Here is a 21903-nt window from a genome sequence, read left to right as displayed (position 1 = left end):
CAGAGGGGTTTAGAGAGGAAAGGTTTTTTAGAGAGGAAACTTGTTAGCGCCAGAGAGGAAAGAAGGACAATAACCTATTTGAGTCTGAGAAAACTGGGGCAATCGGGGACTCATTGACTGCCAAAGCCTTTCCACTTCACAGTCATTGCCAGGACATGTCAGAGCGACTACTCAGTTCTACTGCAGTCTGAGCAAGGATCTGGGACACAGAGCAGCTGCAACTTCACAGCACCTGAGTCATTAAGCACCTGCAATCTATCCAGGCTTTGCTGGATTTGTAAAATTTGCAAGAAAATTTGCAAACTTTCTACAGTCCCTGAAGTTTCTTGATTGGTATGGGACAGTGATGACTCCTTCCCTCCTGCTAACCCCAGCTTTCACTGGACCCAAGGAAGGGATACGTCATTTGAGACCTCAGAGGCTGTCCATCCCTGCAGGGCTCACTCTGCGTGCAAGTGGACTGGAATTTGGAGCAGTTGCAACACATTTCTGGCATTCTTCCAGTGTGGGGGCCACCACATTCAAGGGATGGATGCCAGATGAAACCACCACTACATTTCATATCAAAATCAAAGCATTGTTGCTTTTGTACCTACCTTTCGCTCAGGAAAGAGCTGACTCCTGGAACCTTTGCGTTCAACATGAGATGCATCTGCCTGCAGCTGTCTTGCCGGGAGCATGAATACTCTAGCAGACTGACTCAGCTCTTTCTGGATGGTTGAACGTGACTTGGAAGTACAGAAAAACACCCTCTGAGACATCTTGCATGTGGGATGAACACGTGCTCGCTTCCCATCCTCCTTCCTCTCTTTCCCACCCCTTTGAAACTTTCACATTGCAAAGCTCCACACCCTAACGCATCCAGCACGTAGAGGGGCTAGCTGTGTGCACGCATCCCGCACTCTGTTCAGAAACAGGCACCTCGTCTGAATCCCAACGTGAACAGCACATCCCGTGATTCTCCAGCAGCCACCTGTGCTTTGTAGTTTAAAAGACTGGTATGAAAGTAATCCTGTTCCCCAGAAAATGTCTCAGTAGAGGCTGTTAGCGGGGCCCTAGGGACCCCCTCCATTTGCTGGCATGCCCCGGATAGCTGGCCCAGGCAAGGGGGTGATCGGGGACTGCCAGACAGGATCACCAGAGCATTGCTCTGGAACCAGCACCATCCATGGGTTGCAGGTATCAGGTAGAGCTAACATACTTGGATGCCCCTACCTGTGCAAAGTCTCTCCTGTTTCCAGCATCAGTGCTCCATACTGAAACCCTATGCTCACTTTTCATGGACTGGATGCAAAACGATTCATAAAACTTTCTGGCTTCTGGGGCAGGGAAGAAAGGGACTCACAAATCTGCATCTGCAAGTACAAAATGCTGGGAAGGAAGAGAGGGCAAATACCTGAACTGTGACTTGTTATCTCTGCAAGACTATTTTTTTCTAATTTTGTTCTTTCCTTAAAAAAAAAAAAAAGGCAGGCAGCAGAACACTGCTTGTCAAGTTTTGACCCAATTGCTTTGTGCAACAGTACTGAAAAAAGGAAAGTTTAAGGTGTTATTGACCTCATCTAGCACACCCACTACTAATCCTGCACTGGGGTACAGTCCCCCCATTCCTCTCCCCTGACAAACTTTCCTGATTAGTTTCTGTCTTCACATCCAGGCTGACTTCTGCACCCTGATTTCCAAACAGTGACCTCATTGCCTTGTTCAACTGGTGAGAAACTACAGTAAAATGGGAGAGGTAAACAAAGGGGGGGAGGGAGGCAGGAATTAATGGCCAGAAGATTTAGGAGGTAGGAATCTGCTCCTTGCCATCCCGCTTACCATTGTGCGCCCGAGCTTGAGAAAGTGCAAGCCGAGCCTCGATGGGCTCTTTTCTGTGCCGGTTCCTCTGGAAACTCAGCCCAGCCCTCCAGATGGTGACTCAGGACAACCAGCCTGCAAGTTACATGCCCGCTGGTACTAGACCCACGCTCCTGTCACCACAACAAATCCCACAGAATTAGTGCTGGAATTCACGCACCTTCTGCAGCAAGAGCTCTTCATTCCCAGGCCAACCAGCTCATTAAGATCTAAATATTAAAAATGCGAGAGCCTATATTGTCACAGGGCTGAACTTGTGTCAGCTCTGTGCAGCCAGCAGCGGGACGACCGCTAGTTGATGCTCAGGATGATGAGAGAAATAGCATTAACAGCACTCTGCCTACGAGGAGTATGTTCAATATCACTATGCAATGCAGCCTTCAATATCCTTCTTTGGGATGTGTTTTGAAGTGTCACCCTGTTCCTGACCCTGACAGATACCTCCAGGTCCTGGCCAGCAGCAGCTCAACTCACATTTGTCTTCCCAGACACTCAGTAAACACCTTTGTGTCCTTTTTCTTTAGAGGAAGGGGTCTTGCTGAGCTCACCCTGAAATATATCACCCTGGACAAAAGGGCTGAAAGGTTAAGGAGCTCCGGGGGGTAGTTCAGCAGAGAGCTGGGGGCAGGCGCCTGCCAGAACCAAAGCTATAAAGGCAAAGAGGGGCTAGGGGTTGCGTCTGACACGGATGCTGCAGGTCCTGCCTCACTTCCCGCAAGCCCCGGGATAAGAAGAAGATGCTGGGGCTCCAGTCGTGGCCTTGCTTGCTTTTCCTCCTCTTAGTTCTGCTCTCTGCCAGCGTTCAGACTGTGTCCTTACCAGGACAGAGGCTACAGGTAGGAGGGACTGGGAGAGAGCTGAGGGAGGTTTCAGGACCGGAGGGGCAATTTGGGAAGGTAGTGCTTGAACCTGGAATGAGTGGGGGTCCCAAATTCCAGCTACCAGAGGCTGCCATCTGTTCTCGCTGCTCCCTCCCCTTCAGACCAACAGCCTCAGCTCCAGGGTGACTGTGTCTTTTAACCCAGCTCCTAAGGGGCACCAGCATTAGAAGAAGCAGACAGACAAAGGCTTTTTAGTGCTCTCTGGGCTGGGGCAGGCTGCCTGTGAGACTCCCCACGTTGCCTGCAGAGGCTTTTAACGGTAAAGAGATTAGTCCTGTCTAACTCTGCCCTGTGTCAGCAGCCACTAGAAATTACAGTCGTGTCCCTCATCATGTTCAGTGTCCTGGTTCTGACGTTTCGGAGGGAAGGCTCATCCTGTTAGCTCAGGATTTTAACTCCTAAGCTTCGTACTTCCCCCCAGTAGCCCCACTTTAAGGCCAAGAGACCCCTGTCAGGATGCCAGCTAAGGGCTGCTTCTTCACTTGGGTAAATCTTCCACCCTCAGCAATTACAGCAATAATATTTTGGCTTTCAAATCTACCTAGCTCCCTCTTACCCAAATCCTAACCTGACCCCCAACACCTTGCCTCACGTCATCCTGTGAAAGCTACAGGGAAGTAGTTAGGACGTGAACTAAAATCACAAGACTGATTCTGCTATGACTCACCACTTTCGTTCCTTGCTGAAGATGCCTGTGTCCGCTTCAATTAACGCGCTACCAAAAAGAGCTGCACAAAGGCATCTTCAGCCTGAGCTCAGCACCTACGTGAGGGACAGATGTGGAACGGCTACCATAGTCTGCTTCCCTGCGGAGCCATGCCATGCCTCTGCTGCACCCAACGCACCTCCCGACCCTCATCTCCCCATGGCCGGAGGCTGCCAGCAGTGCTGGTGGTGTGAGATCAGCACATGCCCGCCTCACAGATAACCTAGAGGATTCACAAGCAAATGGAAAGCCCCCCTTCCTCACACCTGCCCCCATGGCAGTGCTGCTCCCCCTCATCTTCAGCAACAGGTATTTGGGGCAGGTCCGTCTTCCCCAACAGCCCTCTGGAAAAACGGAAAAGCCACATAGCATGTGCCCGAGCACACGGAGGTGCTCAGCATCAGCAGAAGCAGCAAGGGCTTGAGCCTCAGTTACCTTCCGAGTACAGGGGGGACATGGTTTGGCAGCAGCATGGCAGTACGCACGCTGGCAGAGGCTCACAGCAGCTGTCTGCCTGCTCTTTTCAGACAGCAAAATCATTTCAGACTGTAGGACCTGCTGGGCTAGCCTTTCTCTGCCTCTGGATGCAATGTCACAGGCACAGTGCCTGTGTGCAGGCACCATTTTATGTCCTGCCCGAGCCCTAAGGAAGGTGTGGGCAGTGGGGTATGAGAGGGTACAAAGCTTATTGCCAGGAGCACAGGCAACTCGGCTCTCACTCCCCTCTCCTCTCTGTTTACCCCAGATGCTCCTTTCCCAGTTGCTGCCCCTGGAGCCTGAGTCCACGCTGGCTGAAGAGGACACAAAGGAGGGGTCTGGCTTTGGCCCTCAGTTGCTCTCCTCCACGCTCCCCTTCCTCCCATCTGGGGCTAGAGCTGCCCGTCCCTCTCTCTGGCGCAAGACCCTCACCAGTCGCAAGTGGGCACCGTCTGGAGATTGGGCCTGGAAGGCCATGCCCAGGGGCTGCTTTGGGCTGAAACTGGACCGGATTGGGGCCTTCAGTGGTTTGGGGTGCTAGCCTCAGAGGGGCTCTGAGGGTGAGCGGGGAAGAAGTAAGGGGAGGACCAAGAGTGAGGGATGGGGGCAGCAAGGCAGGCTATGGGACCTGCCCGCATCCAGGGGAAAGGCTGGGATGGGATGTGGGACCACTTGTGCTACCAGGGCTGTGCTGGGCGCCCCGCCGCGGTGTGAGAGCAAGCAGGCCACACGCCGCTGGGCGGCTCACCAGCCCAGCTTCTCCACAGCCGGAGGAGACCCAGGCGTCGGTGGCGTCGGCTTGGGAACCAGCACAGCACGCTGGCAGCCGAAGCCCTGAAGCCCCTGCACGGAAGGAGAGCAGCAGCAGGGGGAAAGCAGTGTGGCAGTACGAGGAGGAGCTGCCAGGCTCCGTGGGGCTGCAGGACCCCCGCTCTACCGGCAGCCCCCTCCCTCCTCTCCGTGCTTGAGGACTCGCTTGCTAATTAAACAGAGCTGTATTAATTTCCGCCTCCGAGCGCTCGGCAGCAGCGCCTCCGCAAGAGGCCGCGTCAGCCCGCAGGCTGGGGGACCGTGCGGGGGCGAGGGGCTGGCAGAGGGGGCAGGCTCTGTGATGGCGGGCAGATCCCGCCGCCCCCGGCCCCCACGCGCGGGGCCATGTTAGGTGCATGCCGCCATTCCGAGTGGGCCAGGCAGCACGCGCGGCTGCAGCATGGTGCTGCTGGGGCCGTGGCAGCGGGAGGCGGGGGGGCAGCGGGTGAGATATCGACCGTGGGCCAGGCGCTGGGGCAGAAGGGCCGCGTTGGCTCATCCCAGCCGCACTCTGCCCCCCGGCACAAGGCACCCAGTGCTGCAGTGTTTGCTGAGCAAACACAGGGGCCTCCTGTTTGTGCAAAAGCTGCCCCTGAGAGCCCCCCAGCAGGCTGCAGCTGGGGCATCATGAACCCTGGCATGGGCTTGCACCCCTCCAGCCCCGCTGCTGTACCACGAGAGCTTCATCCCCTGGCCTTTAAGAAAAGGTCGTAACCTCAGCCAGAGCTAAACTTAGCCCGGCACCGGGAATAGCAGCCGAATAAGGAGAGTTGGGTTACGTTTGAGCTGTGTGACCCCTCTCTGGACCCCCCCAACTCGTACCTGCGTGGCTCCCCCAACCAGCTCTTCCCTCCTCATCCGCGGAGCAATGCTGGAGCCCTGCTCAGCCGAGCAGCCAGAGGGACACGTCCGCTCCCCCCACCCCCTGCCAGCCCGGATCTGCATCCCCACCATCCCCACTTTCCTCCAGGACCCCCTCCCAAAGGGCCGGAGTCTCTCCCGCACACTCTGGGCCTCCTGCCTAATGTGGCTTTGTCCCACAGTAAAGCCCTGCACCAAGCCAGGACGATGCAGCCCAGCACGGCTCAGTGAGAGAGCCCGGCATGGGGGGCGGCAAGCCAGCCAGCGGCAGCGGCCATGTGAGGAGCGCTCCTTCATTGCAGGTGGCCAGTGAAGGCGGGCCGAGGCGGCCGACGCAGGCCGGCGGGCGGGCAGGATTTCCGCCGTCACGTCGCGCGGGTAGCAGCAGTGCCGCAGTGCCTCATTAAGATGGTGCCCACACTGCGGCGCGTGGCCTGCCGGGGAAGCAGCCAGGCTGGTGGCCCCAGCATGCCTGGCTAAACCCACTCAGGGGAACCAAAGACAGGCAGGGGTCTCCAGCCCGGGGGCAAGTGAGCTCCCAGCCGGCACCTGCTGCCTCCCAGCGCTGGGGGGGAATGGGAGATGCTTGGGGTCCTGGCTGCTCCCTTGGGGTGTTCCCAGCATCTCAATGGCCCCTGTGCCCTTGCCGCCATGCGGGGCGAGCAGGGCGGGCGGGAGAGGGGCGCAGGCTGCAGCCTTTGTTGCCAGGCAAAACCAGCACACACCGCTCCCCAGGGCACTGGCGGCTGCGAGCTCGGAGGAGGCAGCCCTCCACCAGCCATCACCGGGGGGACCCTTCCCGCTTCCCCAGGCCGGGGCCCAGCCGCCCTTCCCCGCCCCGGGGACACCTCCCCGCCGTAGGGCCAGGAGCCCGTATCCTCCGGGACGGGGGCATCTCTGACCACCACCATCGCCCCCACCCAGGAGTGGCTCGGAGGGAAGGCGCAGCGCTCACCCCTTGCCCCGCGGGAACCGTTGCAGATCCCCCCCACCATCCCCCTAAACTCCCGGCGCGGGGCCTTTGTTGGGGGGGGGGGGGGGGGGCGAGGCAGCCGCACCCGCAGCGCGGTCGCACGTAGCCCGGGCCGGCCCCAGCGCTCCCATTCGGTGCCGGCCCGGCGGGGCGGGACCCAGCCGTTTCCCTCCGCGGCTATAAAAGGTGGCGGAGCTCCACTGCGCCACCTTCTCACTGCGCGCCAGGGCGGCTTAGAGGCAGCAGGTAACGGGCGGAGGGAATGGGGGGGGCGGGGGGCAGGGGGCAGGCGAGGAGATGCGCCAGGGAAGATGGGGGTGGGGGGGTGGCGGACGACCACCCACCCGGGGGCCGGCGCCGCGGGGGAGGGCCGGGCTTGGAGTGGGGGGCAGAATGGTGGTGGGCGGGTAGCCCCCAGGCGGAGCGGGACCGCGTGGCGGCGAGGCCTGGGGGCACAAAGGCGGAACGGGGCGCCGCGCCGCAAAATGGAGGCGGCCGGGGTGGGGGGCGGGGGAGGAAGGGGGCAGTTCATCTAAGTCGGGGGGGGGCGGGCAGGCAGGCATCGCGGCGGGGGGGTGGGGGGAGGGGATCGCGCGGGGAGGGGGCGTGTTCGGAGCGCGTGCGCCCCTCGCCTTCTCTTCCCTCCCCGCTCTGGCGGTGGGGGAGACGTTAACGGTGCCCGCGGCGGGCACACGGGCAGGCGAGACGCGGCTACCGGGCGGTGGCCGGTACCCGCCCCGCTCCCGCCCTCCATCCCCGCTCCAGGCGCCTCACCGGCGGTTTCTGCCCGCAGGAACATCCCGAAGAGGCAAAGATGGTGAAAGTCGGAATCAACGGGTGAGCGGCGGGGTCGGGATGCGGCATCGGGAGGCGTCCGGCGGGGCGGGGGCGGGTTGGGGGGGGGGCAAGGTCGCCTCAAGGGCGCGGGGGGGATGTGTGGGGAGCCTGTGTGCCCCGCCGATCCCGCTCTGCCGTCGCTCCCCGTGCAGGGCTGAGGAGCCGGGGCCAGGCCGGCTGCTGAGTCACTTCCCCCTGCGGATTCGGGGTGACTCACCCCGGAAGCGTTGCCGCTGCCCGCCTGCCCCGGGCCCCCTCCCCACCACCGGGGGTCCCCGCACCCCGCCGGCGGGCTGCAGCCCCCTACCGAAAGGTCGCCCGGTGGATCGTGTGTCGGCGGAGGCCCCGGGGACGTGACCTTCTCCAACCGGGCCGAGGAGTAACCGGATCCCCGGGGCCCTCAGTAAATTTAGCGCTTGACCTTTCCGGTGTGGGGGTCGCTCTTAATCTTTAACCGAGGCGTCTCGGCTTTTGGACGTGGCTGCTGGGCTCCCACCTACCCCACTGGGCAGGGAGTGGTAGATAATCCCGAGGGAATGCAGTGGGGCATGCCCATCCCTGCGGGTTCCCTGTTGCTGCTTCTCACCTATGTCTTTCTCTCCCCAGATTTGGCCGTATCGGCCGCCTGGTCACCAGGGCTGCCATCCTCTCTGGCAAAGTCCAAGTGGTGGCCATCAATGATCCCTTCATTGATCTGAACTACATGGTGAGTTGCATTGCAGTGCCCCCTCTGGGCCTGTTTGAGAAGGGCGCCTCTGGCTCTGTTCTAGTAGCTTCCCAGGAAAACTGGGTGTGGGATAGAGGCACAGGGCTGGGAGGTTTGGCAGAGCCAAGTGCAGCACAGCAGTTAGACAGGGTCACTGAGGAGGTGGGGAGCTGAGACTGTGGTGTAAGTAGAGCAAGGGTTGGGGAGATGGCAACTGGGGTGCCTGACCTTCCCCCCTCTTTCCTTGGTAGGTTTATATGTTCAAATATGACTCTACTCATGGACACTTCCGGGGCACTGTCAAGGCTGAGAATGGGAAACTCGTGATTAACGGGAATGCTATCACCATCTTCCAGGAGTAAGTACCTATCTCCCTCTTGGCTCCTTTGGAGGATGAAAGCAGGTGTCTTGCAGAGCAGCTTTTACAGTTTTGTCCCTCCTCAGGCGTGACCCCAGCAACATCAAGTGGGGAGATGCTGGTGCTGAGTATGTTGTGGAGTCCACTGGTGTCTTCACCACCATGGAGAAGGCTGGGGTGAGTATGCCACAGTGGCACACGGGAAAAGGGATACTGCTGCCTCTGCGTGTAGAGCACGTCACTATGTACAGACTTGCTTAAGATGGGGCTGGGAGGGAGAAGAGGTTGCCTAAAGAAGTGAGCTGTTGGAGGGATCCTGGATTATCTAATCTGTCTCCTTTTTTCCCAGGCTCATCTGAAGGGTGGCGCTAAGCGTGTTATCATCTCTGCCCCCTCAGCTGATGCTCCCATGTTTGTGATGGGTGTCAACCATGACAAGTATGACAAGTCTCTGAAAATTGTGAGGTAAGGAGAGAGGAAGATGCTCTCTGGCTTGGAGCCCTCACCAGCTGTGTGGGGTCTCATGTCACCTCTGTAGATGTGTTGCCTGTGGCTGATGAGCCTTCTCTCTTCTCCAGCAACGCCTCTTGCACTACTAACTGCCTGGCGCCCTTGGCCAAGGTCATCCATGACAACTTTGGCATTGTGGAGGGTCTTATGGTAGGTCTAGAGCTTGCTGCTCAGGAGTATGCCCTATCTCCATGTTCCTTCATGAGAGAGGAAAAGCATCTGTACTCCCTGTGTCCCCTGGGATGCTTTTTCTAGAGAGTGTTGGCTCTGTTCTTACTCCTGTGTTCTCTTCCCCCAGACCACTGTCCATGCCATCACAGCCACACAGAAGACAGTGGATGGGCCCTCTGGGAAGCTGTGGAGGGATGGCAGAGGTGCTGCCCAGAACATTATCCCAGCGTCTACTGGGGCTGCTAAGGCTGTGGGAAAAGTCATCCCTGAGCTCAATGGGTAAGTGTTGTCCCTCCTTGGGTGTCAGGAGACAGCTGCTGCCTGGCCAGCTCCGACTCATTCTTAGCAGAATAGAGGGCTGCCAGGGGAGTGTTGGGTGCTGTTCCCTGCTGACAGGTGTCTCTCACAGGAAACTTACTGGAATGGCTTTCCGTGTGCCAACCCCCAATGTCTCTGTTGTGGACCTGACCTGCCGTCTGGAAAAACCAGTAAGTGTTGTGGACAAGGTGCTAACAACCTCCATAGCTCCCTCTGCTTCCTCTAAACTTTTTTGCCTGGATCCATCTCTTCCCTAAGATTCGACCTTCTTGAAAATAGTACCTGCCAAGCATGACTGCTGCCATGGTGCTCCCATGTGTCTTTCCTCCCTCCCCTCCCCTGGCGGACATTTTGTGTGAGCTGGGATCTGACCATCTTATATTTGTCTTTTCTCAGGCCAAGTATGATGATATTAAGAGGGTAGTGAAGGCTGCTGCTGATGGGCCCATGAAGGGCATCCTGGCATACACAGAGGACCAGGTAAGTAACTCCTGGTCTCTTGGGCTGTGGTTATTGGTGCTCACCTTAGTTTTGTTATGGTAGCAGCCTTGCTGGGATCCTGGTTTGGGCAGTTCTGGTTCAAGCTGTAGGTAACTGTAGATGTTACAATTTCCTCTCTGTTCCAGGTTGTCTCCTGTGACTTCAATGGTGACAGCCATTCCTCCACCTTTGATGCGGGTGCTGGCATTGCACTGAACGACCATTTTGTCAAGCTGGTTTCCTGGTAGGCATGGCCTCAGAGGGTGGTGGTGTAGAGGCTGGCACAGACAAATTGCAGACTTTTGTTCTGTTCATCACTGTTAGCTGGCAGTGTGGGGTGATACATAGACCCCCTGCTGAATATGGTGACTCTAACATGTGAAGGTCTTTGTGGAATGAGATTGCTTCTTACCTGAAATGACTATAGCCTTCTCCTTCTGTGATGGGAGGGTGGATGGAATGCTTCCCACTTCCTTTACTGGAAGTGGATGGGAAAGCTGCCTGGTTCACTTGCGGGGGATGAGGTAGAGGAGCAGAAATGGTGGAGGAAGGAGATGCAAGAAACGGGTTATTCCTGACAGCACTGCTCTTTCTGTCCCCAGGTATGATAATGAGTATGGATACAGCAACCGTGTTGTGGACTTGATGGTCCACATGGCATCCAAGGAGTGAGCCGAGCACACAGCCACCCTGCTGCCTAGGGAAGCAGGACTCTCTGTTGTTGGAGCCCCTGCCCTTCTTCACCACCGCTTAGCTCTGCATCCTGCAGTGAGAGGCCAGTTCTGTTCCTTTGTCTCCCCCACTCCTCCAACTTCTCCCCGAGCCTGGGGGAGGTGGAGAGGCTGATAGAAACTGATCTGTTTGTGTACCACCTTACATCAATAAAAGTGATCACCATCTGAAATGCTTTGTCTGCCTGTCAGTGGGAAATGGGAGAAAGTGGGAGGTTATAAGCAAATATAGGTGCCTGCTTTAAGATGTGGCCTGCCAGCCTGGCTGCAGCTGCTGGGAGAGCTCTTGTAAGCAGTGCTACGTCGCCACCATGTTAAGGCTGTGAACCCAGGCGGTGCAGACATGGGAAATGCCAGAAGAGGTGTCTGGACAGCTTGGGTCATGCACAGGCATGGTGCGGTCCTGGGATACCTGACTTGCAAAGAACAGCAAGTTGCCTGTCTCTGCTGGGTGCCAGGCTGCAGTGTGCAGAGCTGTGGTACGCAGACTGGTGAGCTGCTTGTGTCAGAGGAAAGACTCCTGCCCGTAAGCCAAAATAAGGTGTGGTGCAGGGCTCTGCTTGCAGGATTGCTGTGTCATAAAATGGAAGGCAGCTCTGCTGCTCCATCCACCTACCTCTCTGGATGTGCTTGTCTGAGTGTATACCGAATAAAAGCGCTGAGCAGATGACTTTTTTTGCATTAGGTTTGGCAAAGGGGCACAAGGAACAGGAATTATTTCTTCTCCTTCCCCCTGCCTTAGCAGAAGTGTTACAAGGAGGACTCTTCATTTGCTTTTGCCTCGGAATGAATCAACTTGCCCTAGGGGAAATGGCTGCCTAGGGACGTGTGGGAGGCCGGCGTTACCATGGTGGTAGCTAGTCTTAATTCTGGCTTAATTCTTTGCAGAAGGAGGGGCAGCTGCAGTTAAGCCCTTGAGCAGCAAATCTCTGCAAGGTGAGTGTCAGTCAGCCCTCTGCCAGATACTGCATTGCTGCCTCCTGAAAGCAGAATGCTGCTGCGCAGAGGCTGAGCTTTGTGACCTATGAGTGCTTGGGTAGATAAGTGATGCACTGCACAAAACCGCGTGGCTCCTGCCATTTTTAGCAGCTCAGTTTGCTGCATCAGGAGTGATGTGTGCTTCTCTCCCTGACAGGTAGGGTTGGAGCTGTTTGGACCCCAAGGGCTTTAAACCCTGATCTGGAGCAAGGACTTAAGCTGGAGGACTTAAGCTCCCAGGATCAAGGTATGCTGGACATAATTTCCCAGAGCTGCTTATCTCCAGCGGTTGGGCTGCGTAAAAATTCAGTGTTTACTGGACTAGAGGATGATGACTCGAAGTTGCTTTGCAAAGAGAAAAAGGTTGAATAACTTGCCTCTGCATAGGAGCTGGGACTCGGAGCAGCTGTTAGCTCTGGGACAGCAGCAATACCTGTCTTGCCTCACAAATGGCCCCGTGGGAGCTTTAGGTACCTCTAGAGTTAAATGGGAGCTGCTTGATGCTGGGGCTAACTGGAGGCAGCCCTCCCACGGAGCTGGGTTTGTGCTGGGAGAGGTGTAGCCTGCAGGCCTGTCAGGCTTACAAATGAGTCTTGGGTTGGTCCCATCCTGTCCTCGATTGCTGCGCTTGGGTGCTTTGAATGGCTGTCCTGTGCGCTGCTGCTGCTGCCTGCATATTTGTGTGTGTGCCAGCCAGCGCCTTGCTTTGATAATCTGGAAGTGCAGAGAGGCTACTGAAGCACCCTGTTGGGGGAGGGATGCCTGTTTCCCCATGTAAAGCAAAGATATTCTGAACTGGATTTAAAATAGGAACGTTTCAACACATCACCTTTTTCATCGAAGAAGCCTTATGTTTCTCGAGCAAGATAAGGCTGCCTGAAAACTCACCTAGAGAAAAAAAAAAACCCTTGTGTTATTTAACAAGAAAGAGCCCTATCCAACCTGAGACCAAATGGCTGTGGGAATGAGCAAATTCATACAACCTGGAGGGTGGGGTGGAGGAAGAGTATGTGCTCTCAGACCAGCAATTGCTGGGAATGTTTGAGATAAAGGTTCACTGTGTTTTTAAAATACTGCTTCAACTGATTTGCAATCTTGCTTGAAGTTCTTGAAAAAAAATTATATGGTATCTAGGTAAGTCAACCAGGAATTACAGAATTTAAAACACAATACGGTTGCTCTTTTATGGAAACAGGGAGAGTGAATGTGGCAAGCAAGTCATGCAGCTTTTAGACTGCCTGGAGGGCTTGGTTTCCTGTCTCATATAAGCTCCCAAAAAAGCACAGCTCCTCTCCTAAATCCTCGTTTTGCATCCAGACGCTGTGCCTGCAGATGGCACCACAGCAAGGCCCCTCTGAACAGATGGAAAAGCTAGCTCAGTGGCCAGCCTGACCAAGAACTGCAACCCAGTCCTAAAAATTTTATTTTTGTTAGTTTGAAAAATTGACGTGTATGACTGTGGCTGGCATTAGGATAAAGATGGGAGATCTGCTGTGGCAGCTGCTGCTCTCTCTGGCTAAGAGTTTTCCCCTAACTAGGGGAGCATGTCTTAAAGAGCATGTCTTTTCCTTTGATGTGCTCTTAAAGCATGTCGAAGGAAAACTGACAGAAATGCTTGGTCAGGGAGGGCAGGCGCTCAGACAGGCTGTTGTTCAGCAAAGGAGCTAAAAGTGATGGTGTCACTCTGCCAGGACAAACTGGCTCTCAGAGCAGCTGCAGTAAGCCAGCATCCAGCCTGGTTTATGAACGCTTTGCAAGGGGAAGGTATAGAAAGACACCAATCCTGGTCAAAGGCTTGTCTCTGCCTTCCTCAACAGGCTAGGCACCAGAGCTTGCTGGGCTTGGACCACTGTGGGAAAGGGATGCACCTGAGGTATGGGTTCACTCCTCTGCAGGGCTGTGCTGACGCAGAGCTCTCTGGCTGACCCAACGGACGGCTCCTCTGATGGGCAGCCAACCATTTCTAGGGGTGGTAAGCTGCACCTTTGTTTTTCTTAAGAGTGAGGAAATGCAAGTGATGCTGCAGTATGGTAATTGGCAGTGGTGTTACAGGAAAATTCCCTTTTATGGCAACTTTGAATGTTTAGAGAAAATATTTATACTTCATTGGCATTTGCACATGCTACCAGACATGCGTTACCAAGAACGGCTAGTTGTCCTCAGATCACTTTCTTCTCAAGATGTCAGCATGAAACTTCAGCATTGAGGAAGATGCCATGTAGTGAAAAATTCATCTTGAGCAGATGTGGAAACTAATTAAGCTTGCTTGAAAAATCACATCATAATGTAACAAAATCATGACTGCACAAGCACAGTAAAAGTAGTCTTGGGCTTTTAAAACATATTCTGTGTCTGACGTAAATGAGTCTTTGAGCAAAGCAATCAACATCTGTGCAAGGAAGAGGAAATACAGGTCTCTGATAGGAAAGACAATGCATATACTGGACAGCTACATAAGACAAACATCTTAAATTATAATGTCCCAAACTCCTTTGTAACAGCTGCCATTCACAAAATGCAGGTTCATGACTTAAGCTCGGGGTATGCAAATACCCCTGTGGGCACTGGCAGTGGTCACAGAAAGCGGATGTTTAATCAAAAACAAGCTGCTGACCTTTGGGTAATTGTACTGTACACATACTGCAAAAACAAATAACTTGTTTCTTACTCTTCTGAGTTGAATATAAATCCTTACTACAGGACAGCTAACTTAACCTCCATCTTTTATGTTACTATAGAAGTGTCGTCTTCTTGAGGCAATTATTCTCAATTAAATGTTCCCAGAAGGAACAGTAGTACTGGTTATACTTTACTGCATAAGATTTGAAAAGGCAGCTGTCAAAAAGGTGAAGCTGTAGTCAAATTAAAATAGAAGAAAAACTCATAAATACTAGTAAATTAAGCTTAAGAGCCTAAAAAAGGCAGATTTTTAGGAAATTGTGACAAATAGAAAAGACAGCATGAAAACCTTTTTCAAATGCATCTTGGAGACAAGAAAGCTGCCAAAAAGCTGTAAGATGGCATGGGAGTGATGAGGGAAGCTAAGGCCATGGCAGAAAAGTAAAACTGATGTTTTGCCATCAGAGGAGCTTTGGGATATTCCCAGATGAGATTTTTCCTCAGCAGCGATGAGATGAAGCCACTGTTGCAAACTGAAGTGTCAGGACTTGAGCATGTGTCTGTGACATGAAGAGCAGTAAACCTTCAGTACCAGGTGCCAGACTCAGATGTTCTCCAGCAAGAAACAGATGAATAGGTAACCGTACTCTAAGTAATTCACCACACACATTAGCCCTCCAATGTGATGAGAAGCAACTGGATTTAGGAAGAAAGGGACTGGCTAAACCTTTCAAAGAACCTGAACTGCCCCAAGACAGGGAAGACCACCCTTTCCAGGCTGAAAACCAGTGGTGAGGCTGGTGGTGACTGAGAGAGAAGATGCGAGTGGCCAGCATCTGAGGACATCTGCCCCCAGGGTCCTTTCCATTCAACGCTTCCAGAACAATTTGGAGCAGGGGTTGCCAAGGTTTGCTGATTATGCAAAATGATGCAGGACACTCAACACTGAATCAGCCTGTGGAAAGGTGCAGAAGGATCTTGTGACCAAGTGACTGGGTTGTTAAACAGTGGGTGAAATTTCAGGTTGCTAAATGGGAAATAATACATGGCGGGGGGCGCATCTCCCACACTGCAAGTCTCAAAGCCGTCCTGTAATGCCCAACTCTCCACCAAACAAGCGAGCAACTTTTGTTGACCTTGCTCTGAGTCCTAGGACAGAAAAAAAATAGGTGGTTTGTAATCTGTCATCTCCAGTTTTTTAGTTACCAAGTTGGGTACTGGTTTAGGGGCTGGACCCCAAGCAGACACTGAAATCTCACTGAGTGCACATGGCCTCCACCTTCCGCATCTCCTCAGACTCCTACATATGCCTTTCTCAGCGAGACTAAACTGCCATCTGGACCATCACCATCATGTGACTTTAGACACTGGGCAGAAATGCTCACTCACTTTTTTTTAAATTATTTTTTAAAGGAGAAAAATAACTAAACTGTTCATTCTCAAAACATTTTTCTCCAGCCTGGAATCATGGTTAGGAGTCTTTGCTCCATCTATTCCAACTTGTGATGCAAGGCAGGACAAAGCACACCAGTGTCACATGGGGATAAAAGATGCCATCAGCTTCAGTGTCTGGCTGAGAACTCACACGAGGTTCTTGTGAGTCCTGCTCCCTAAGTCTTTCCAGCCCTCCTGTTGTCCCAGGGACGGTTAGTCACTAGTATTCCTTGCTCTTAGATGTATCTATGCATAGCTTAAATATTGGCTATATACGCATGACAACAGAACCTATGTTTTGACTATTAAAAAATATATATTTTAATGCCTGTTCGCATTTTTGACTGAGATATTTACTCCTTTTGAGAGTCTATATCATTTCTACGAATCAAAAATGGTATCAGATTTGTCTGTCAGTTCCTTGTCCTTCCATAAATCTGTGCAGATTTTTTCCATTCCTTTGTGATTTCTACTCTCTTCCCCTCTCCACTGGTTTCTCATTGGTTTTCATACGTGGCCTGTCAGACTAATCACTGATGTCACTTGTTCATCCTTCCACCCCATCTCTTTTAAAATTTCTTCCCCAATGCATTTAAACATTGATATCAGCAAACCATGGATTTCAGCACCCAACGCTTCTTCATCACCACTGAGGTGGAGTGCTTTGCAAAACACTGTTTGCAGGAACAGAGTGACAGCCCTGTGTGGGTTTTTTTTTCCCCCCCACCATCACTTACTCCATCTCCCCACGTGGTCTCAGGCTTTGTGTGGTGGCTTGTTCGCCACTGCAGCACCCCGTGCACCTCTCCACGCTAGCATGCTTTAAGTCATCTGTGCCTGGAAATGTAGAAGTGTTTATTCCAAGAAGATCCTGTCAAGGATCCTCCTTAATTGCTAATGGCCTGGAAAGTGCTTCATCATTCCCCTTTGACCATATTCTGCTCTTTCCAAACACAGAACAGACGTATCTGGTGAGTACTTCTCTTTCCTCCCCCCCCCCCCCCCCCCCTTTTGATAATTTTTTTTTCCCAATTTCAGCCAAGAAAAAAGGTTTACATTACTGCTAGGATTGATTCGTCTTTAAATATAACTAGAACAACTTGTCAGTGTTCTTAGACATCCAGCTATTGTCATTTCTTTCTTGAGGTGATATGAGTAGCTGAAGACCTTTTTTTTGTACAGCTGAATTATTTTGTTGTCCCTCTATTCCTTTTCCCCCACCCGTAGTCACTGCAATTGTTACAAGGTTTATTTTTGTTAATTAGGGTCAGGTTTTATTATTATTTTTATTAGTTATTCTTATTTTTAAGTACTGCTGGCACATGGCCACTTGAATTAAGGGAAGTAGTTTACTGAAAGCTAAATCTTCTCATGTGTACTAAATCACAGCTTTTTGGGTAACTGAAAAAACTCCCTTTTTTTTTTCTGAAGTTCTCTCACTTAATCATACTTTTTTTCATACTTCTCCTAAACATTTTCACTGTAAGAATAGGCTACGTAACACCATGCAGTTCTCTGTTACAGCACTTTTGTCCCGAGTGATGTCTTTATTTGTTTCTCACTTGATCTCCTGTCTTTAGGCAACCATCAATCCTAAACCAGTCTTCATCTGTCATAAGGACATCTGAAATCATTGCCTTACTTGGGCATGCCATCATTCCTAAGTTGATGAGAAACTCTCCACAGCACAGCATATTTTTTCAGTATCCCCAGCCAAAGTCTCTCACAACAACATAATTTTCCTTTTCACACAAAGCAGAGAGGTACTTCAGAAATAAATCACCATGTTTTCTTTGGTGATTCAGGAGTATATAAAAGACTCTTCACTGCCTTGATGAAATTGTGTGTCAGAGCATGTTTTCTGCTGTTAGCTCTAAAGTGAAGGTGATTTTTAGCACAGCGTGCAACCCCACTTCACAATTGCTCTTGTCTATTCCACCTTTCCCCAACGGGTTAGAGTGGTGAGCTAGCAGTTCTATGATGTGGCTGTGAACATTAAAAATACCAATTATAACCACATCTCTTCCTACCCTGAGAACTTCTGTTTCCTCTTGCACCTTGCCCAGATGTAGTCTGCCGTCAAAGCTGAAAAATGCTACGTCTTCCCATCTGCTGTGATATTGGTTCAGCTTGATCATGAAGTCTTCTAGTGGCCCCTTGAGCACTTTTTCCACAGCGTTACTTCCCAGCTCTTACAGCTGCTCTCCAAGTTATGAAATCTATACCTCCTGTGCTAGAGGGGATACAGCATCCTTTCCTTTTTCTTGTCCCAAGATAAAGTGAGCCAAGCATTTAGAAAATTCACATCTAAAACACTTCTCAGTCTCATACATCCACTTGAAGATTTTTTTTTATTGGTGACTGGGCTTCCCTAAAGCTGTCTGTAGCCCATCTGGATCTCCATGCTGTCTTACTATTGCTCCCAGCATCAATCAGCTTGCCTAGGGGGTTGGCCAGATGTCTTCACAAGCCTGTTCATGCATCATCCAGATGCATCTCTAAGGAGACAGCGCTCCACCGTGTTCTGCGTTCTCACCTCCCTCTCAAAAGGAGGTTTCTTACCTGTAACCAGAGTATTTAACATACATAGTTGATCATCACATGCAAGTTCTGGGACACCCTGTGTCACAGGTACCTGAAACCAGGACCTATTTTAGCTTAAGAAGCACATGTGTAGGGCATGCCTTGCTGCCCCATGTGCCAGGCCCATGCACAGCTGTGTGAGGCACAGCATTCCTCCATGACCTCTGCTCCTTCTAGCCTACTCTTCCAAGGGAAGAGATGGGATTATCAAAATAAATCTAAGGCAGCTCTAGAACAAGTGTATGTGTGTTCCATGGGTCCCAAGCAGCTCTAGTGACTAACTCCTTTTTTATATTTCCTATTCTAGTTTTGAGGAATTGGAAGAAATGTCTACAAAACCACAAATCCCACCCCAACCCTGAAGGCAATGGTGGGGTTCTTCATGTAGACAATCTCAACACCAGTCTGCACCACTCCCAGCTACTCACAGAGCCATACTTGACTCTGCAGTTGGCGATTAAAAAGCTACTGACACAGCTCAAGCTTTGGTGGAGAGGTCTTATCATCTGTTGAGGCTTCACCTTGGGCAATTCAGAGCAGGACTTCAAACATAGGCCTGTCATCTATCCTCAGCTCTTCCACAGAGTGAGTCTGCGGAGCTCTCCTTAGGAGACAGCAACAACCATAAACTTATATAAAGAGTATGGCCCTCCTGAGACCAAATAAAGCTTTTGTAGCAGAGGTATGCGGCTCAGGAAAGCCAATCTCCTGGCTCAAATCCAGAAACAAGAACAACTTTCTATGCAGCTTTGACCTCTCTCATCCTCTTGGCTAAGAAACAACAAACAGAATAATAAACAGATTACCAGGGAACCAAAGTTGCTCCAGCAAAGGCTTTCAGCACTGCATTTAGGTCCAGCTAAGGAATACTGAAACGGGGGAAGCTAACTCACACAAAGACAAGTCCACAGGGACAGGTGACAAAGCGCCTTCAGCCAAAGGGTGCTGGGTGGAAAACATGAGACCTTAACTGATTGGCGAGAGAAGACAGACTCTTTCAGTTCTGAGATATGATCTAAAATAGACAGGATCCAGGAATGAGCGAAGAGAAGGAGCAGGCTTGCTTAAAACATGGAAAAGGATCTGGGCTACTTAGTGGCTACATTAACTGAACCCTCTCTAGAGCAAATAGAAACATCCTGCATCCATGTGGTGAGGTGCAAGGAGGGTGATGCTCCCTGCCCTCTCTGTGGGAAAGTCTGGTAGTCTTCATCAAGAAACTCAGTGGGCCTGGTCTCAGCACTATCTTGCCAGACAGGGTCTCTAAGGATGAGAGCTCATCTAGGCAGCTTCATCAGGGAAGGGGCAGGGAGGCCACTCTGCATGCCACAGGATTAGAAACACATTCAACAGGGAGCCAGGCCTCACTTCTGCAAAATGCCTGGCACTGCCTGTCGAAGTCCCTTGCCAATAGGCTGATCTCAGCACAACTAGCGCAGAGAATCTCACGCCAGATCAGAAGTTGATTGTGTCCCTCCATGCCTCATGGAAGCAGAATGCTGAGAAGCGGATCTGTCCCAGCCCAGCGACAGCTCTTGCCTCAAGGCAGGATTTTTGTGCCACTCCCACTATTGATATAAAAGTTGTGCCAGTCCTTACCTAGACAGAACAGTCCAAATGTTGAGGACTGAAAAGCCATAGCACTCACTAGCATGTTCCCAGGCTGCCTAAGTCTCTGCCAACATGGACTTCTGTAGGGTGGAGAGACTGAACCAGCCTACCTAAATATTCAATGCGAGGACCTCACTGCCAGTCCAGAATGACATGACCCTAAAAAGGATGGTCTTGGACAGATGTTCATGGAGATGACCAGAGGGCAGCCACATGTGAAGAGTCTTGAGATGGATGCTGACAGAGGGACTGCCCAGGTGCATCCTGTCGTGGGACCCCATTCAGTAAGACACATCGGTGCCGGGACTGTACTTGGGCAATAACCATTCCTATTAACGCATGGCCACAGACTGAGACAGGACATGCCAAGGTGTGCACTGAGGACCACACACTGCAGCATGTTCACAACCTGGTCAGCTGGAAAGAGTAACTAACCTGTTCCTCCAAAGTTCGTTTCATCAACTCATCAGCTGGATCAAGAATAGGAAAAGGCCCCCTCCATCCATGGCCAAGCTGCCCCTGCAACCAAGACTTTGAGAAAGATTAAGTCAAACTAAGATTGTGAATGGTCTGCGGTCTAAGGGTAAATGAGATACACAGTTGTTCCCTGTGAGATAAATACAGACCAGCAGGTGTTCAAAAGATCAAGCAGCCAAGACCTGGGTCTTTGCTAGACAATTTTTTCTGATATTGCTTCATGCGCAGGCACTGCCTGGTGTCCTGGGAAAGAGACAAGGTTTGGGAAACTAGAAGCAACACAGCACTGAACAGCTCCTAGATACCACAGTTCCCAGCAGGGCTCATGGTGGAGAAAAGCAGGCTAGATACTCCCCAGGGAATGGAGAGGAGCCCACAGAGAAAAGTTAAATAAACAGAAGGCCCACATCTCTTCATATCCAGCATCAGAGATGTAGGGTCACCACTGATGGACAAGCAGATTCAGGTCCAGCTAACACTGTAGGTCTTGGGCTGTGCTTCCCATGCTGAGAAATTGCTGAGGCAAAAGAGTAATGTGTGTCCTGGCAGTGAGATCTCATGGGCTTTCACATTGGTTGGGGAATGGAGCCTACTGCTGGCGATACAATTCACCAGAGACGAGCATCTTGCACACATGGGAGGGGAGATCTCAGTGTGGGACTGGGGTCCCCACATCTCTTGGCACATGGGCATCTGGCAGCACCAGCTGCTCCTCTGGGCAATGACTGCTTGAGGCAGAGACGTTGGTCCTTCTGTGCTTCATGCTTGAAATTTCTCAGCATACATACTCTCCAGTCCTGTGGGTTTCTTAAGCAGTACCGAGAGGCCAAGACACACATGTCACAGGTTATGCACGGGGGAAGCCAGACTCAGCCAGCCACTGACAGAGACCTCTGCAGCAGAGAAACGGCAGAAAACACTGCAAAGAAATGTATAGGAAAGGGGATTTGCATCAACCAAAAGAGCCTCTGGGCAGGATAGAAAGTGATCCCTGAGCTACTGCATGTGAGGCATCATCACTAGAAAGAAAAGGCCCAGATTAAAATATTTCCTCTGGCTTTAGCTATTTAAGGAAGAGAAATAAATAGAGAAAAGAGAAAGAAAGGGAAACCACTAGGCAAGGCGGTGTGGAGGTGAGGCTGATGGCAAGGGCCCTGTCTCAGGGCAGGCACCTCCCATCTGACCCCACAGCCCAGGCTGCCAGGGCAGGGGGAAAGCACCCTGCTGCTCCCATGAAATGCTCTCCCAGCTTCCCTGTGAGAGGTGAAGATGGCACTCTGTGAGTCAGAGCCCAGCCACAGCAGCTGACAAACTGCAATTTTCCTGTGCCAGCAGCCATGTCCCAGCTGCGCCCTGGCCTGGAGGTTTACCCAGCTGCTAATTTTTCCTGCCATTTGCAGGGCCTCACCTTCCCGCCTCCAGCTTAGCCTACACTGAAACACCAGCACATGCCTTAACACGTCTTGCAGGCACAGGCAGAGGACCTCACCCTGCCCAAACACTGACCCTCTGCCTTGCGGTG

The 21903-nt window shown here is 52.1% G+C and overlaps 2 protein-coding genes across 2 annotated transcripts; both read left to right on the top strand.

The window, feature by feature from the left end:
• The first annotated feature begins 1862 nt into the window (after nucleotides 1-1862).
• LOC104484260 (C-type natriuretic peptide 2-like) lies at nucleotides 1863-4465 on the top strand. The gene is made up of 3 exons (XM_010126292.2): nucleotides 1863-1956; nucleotides 2644-2696; nucleotides 4193-4465. The coding sequence occupies exons 1-3, from the start codon at nucleotides 1863-1865 to the stop codon at nucleotides 4463-4465; spliced, it is 420 nt and encodes a 139-aa protein (XP_010124594.2).
• A 2245-nt stretch (nucleotides 4466-6710) lies between these two features.
• GAPDH (glyceraldehyde-3-phosphate dehydrogenase) lies at nucleotides 6711-10852 on the top strand. Its single transcript, XM_086760260.1, has 12 exons — nucleotides 6711-6814; nucleotides 7362-7405; nucleotides 8012-8111; nucleotides 8363-8469; nucleotides 8556-8646; nucleotides 8819-8934; nucleotides 9048-9129; nucleotides 9278-9429; nucleotides 9560-9638; nucleotides 9865-9948; nucleotides 10095-10192; nucleotides 10551-10852. Exons 2-12 carry the CDS (start codon nucleotides 7383-7385, stop codon nucleotides 10618-10620), a joined length of 1002 nt encoding a protein of 333 aa, XP_086616386.1. The 5' UTR covers nucleotides 6711-6814; nucleotides 7362-7382; the 3' UTR covers nucleotides 10621-10852.
• Nucleotides 10853-21903: the final 11051 nt, after the last annotated feature.

This window comes from Chlamydotis macqueenii, chromosome 1 (assembly GCF_036417535.1).
Source record: "Chlamydotis macqueenii isolate bChlMac1 chromosome 1, bChlMac1.mat, whole genome shotgun sequence".
NCBI lineage: Eukaryota > Metazoa > Chordata > Aves > Otidiformes > Otididae > Chlamydotis > Chlamydotis macqueenii.
This window is presented reverse-complemented; position numbering and strand designations above follow the sequence as displayed.

Excerpts from the sequence above, each read along its gene's own strand:
- GAPDH (XM_086760260.1), top strand. The coding sequence starts at position 7,383 with ATGGTGAAAGTCGGAATCAACGG. Across the intron at positions 7,406-8,011 it reads GTGAAAGTCGGAATCAACGG|ATTTGGCCGTATCGGCCGCC; the intron begins GTGAGCGGCGGG and ends TTCTCTCCCCAG. Across the intron at positions 9,949-10,094 it reads TGGCATACACAGAGGACCAG|GTTGTCTCCTGTGACTTCAA; the intron begins GTAAGTAACTCC and ends TCTCTGTTCCAG.
- LOC104484260 (XM_010126292.2), top strand. The coding sequence starts at position 1,863 with ATGGGCTCTTTTCTGTGCCGGTTCCTCTGGAAACTCAGCCCAGCCCTC. Across the intron at positions 1,957-2,643 it reads TGCAAGTTACATGCCCGCTG|TTCTGCTCTCTGCCAGCGTT; the intron begins GTACTAGACCCA and ends TCCTCCTCTTAG. Across the intron at positions 2,697-4,192 it reads TACCAGGACAGAGGCTACAG|ATGCTCCTTTCCCAGTTGCT; the intron begins GTAGGAGGGACT and ends TGTTTACCCCAG.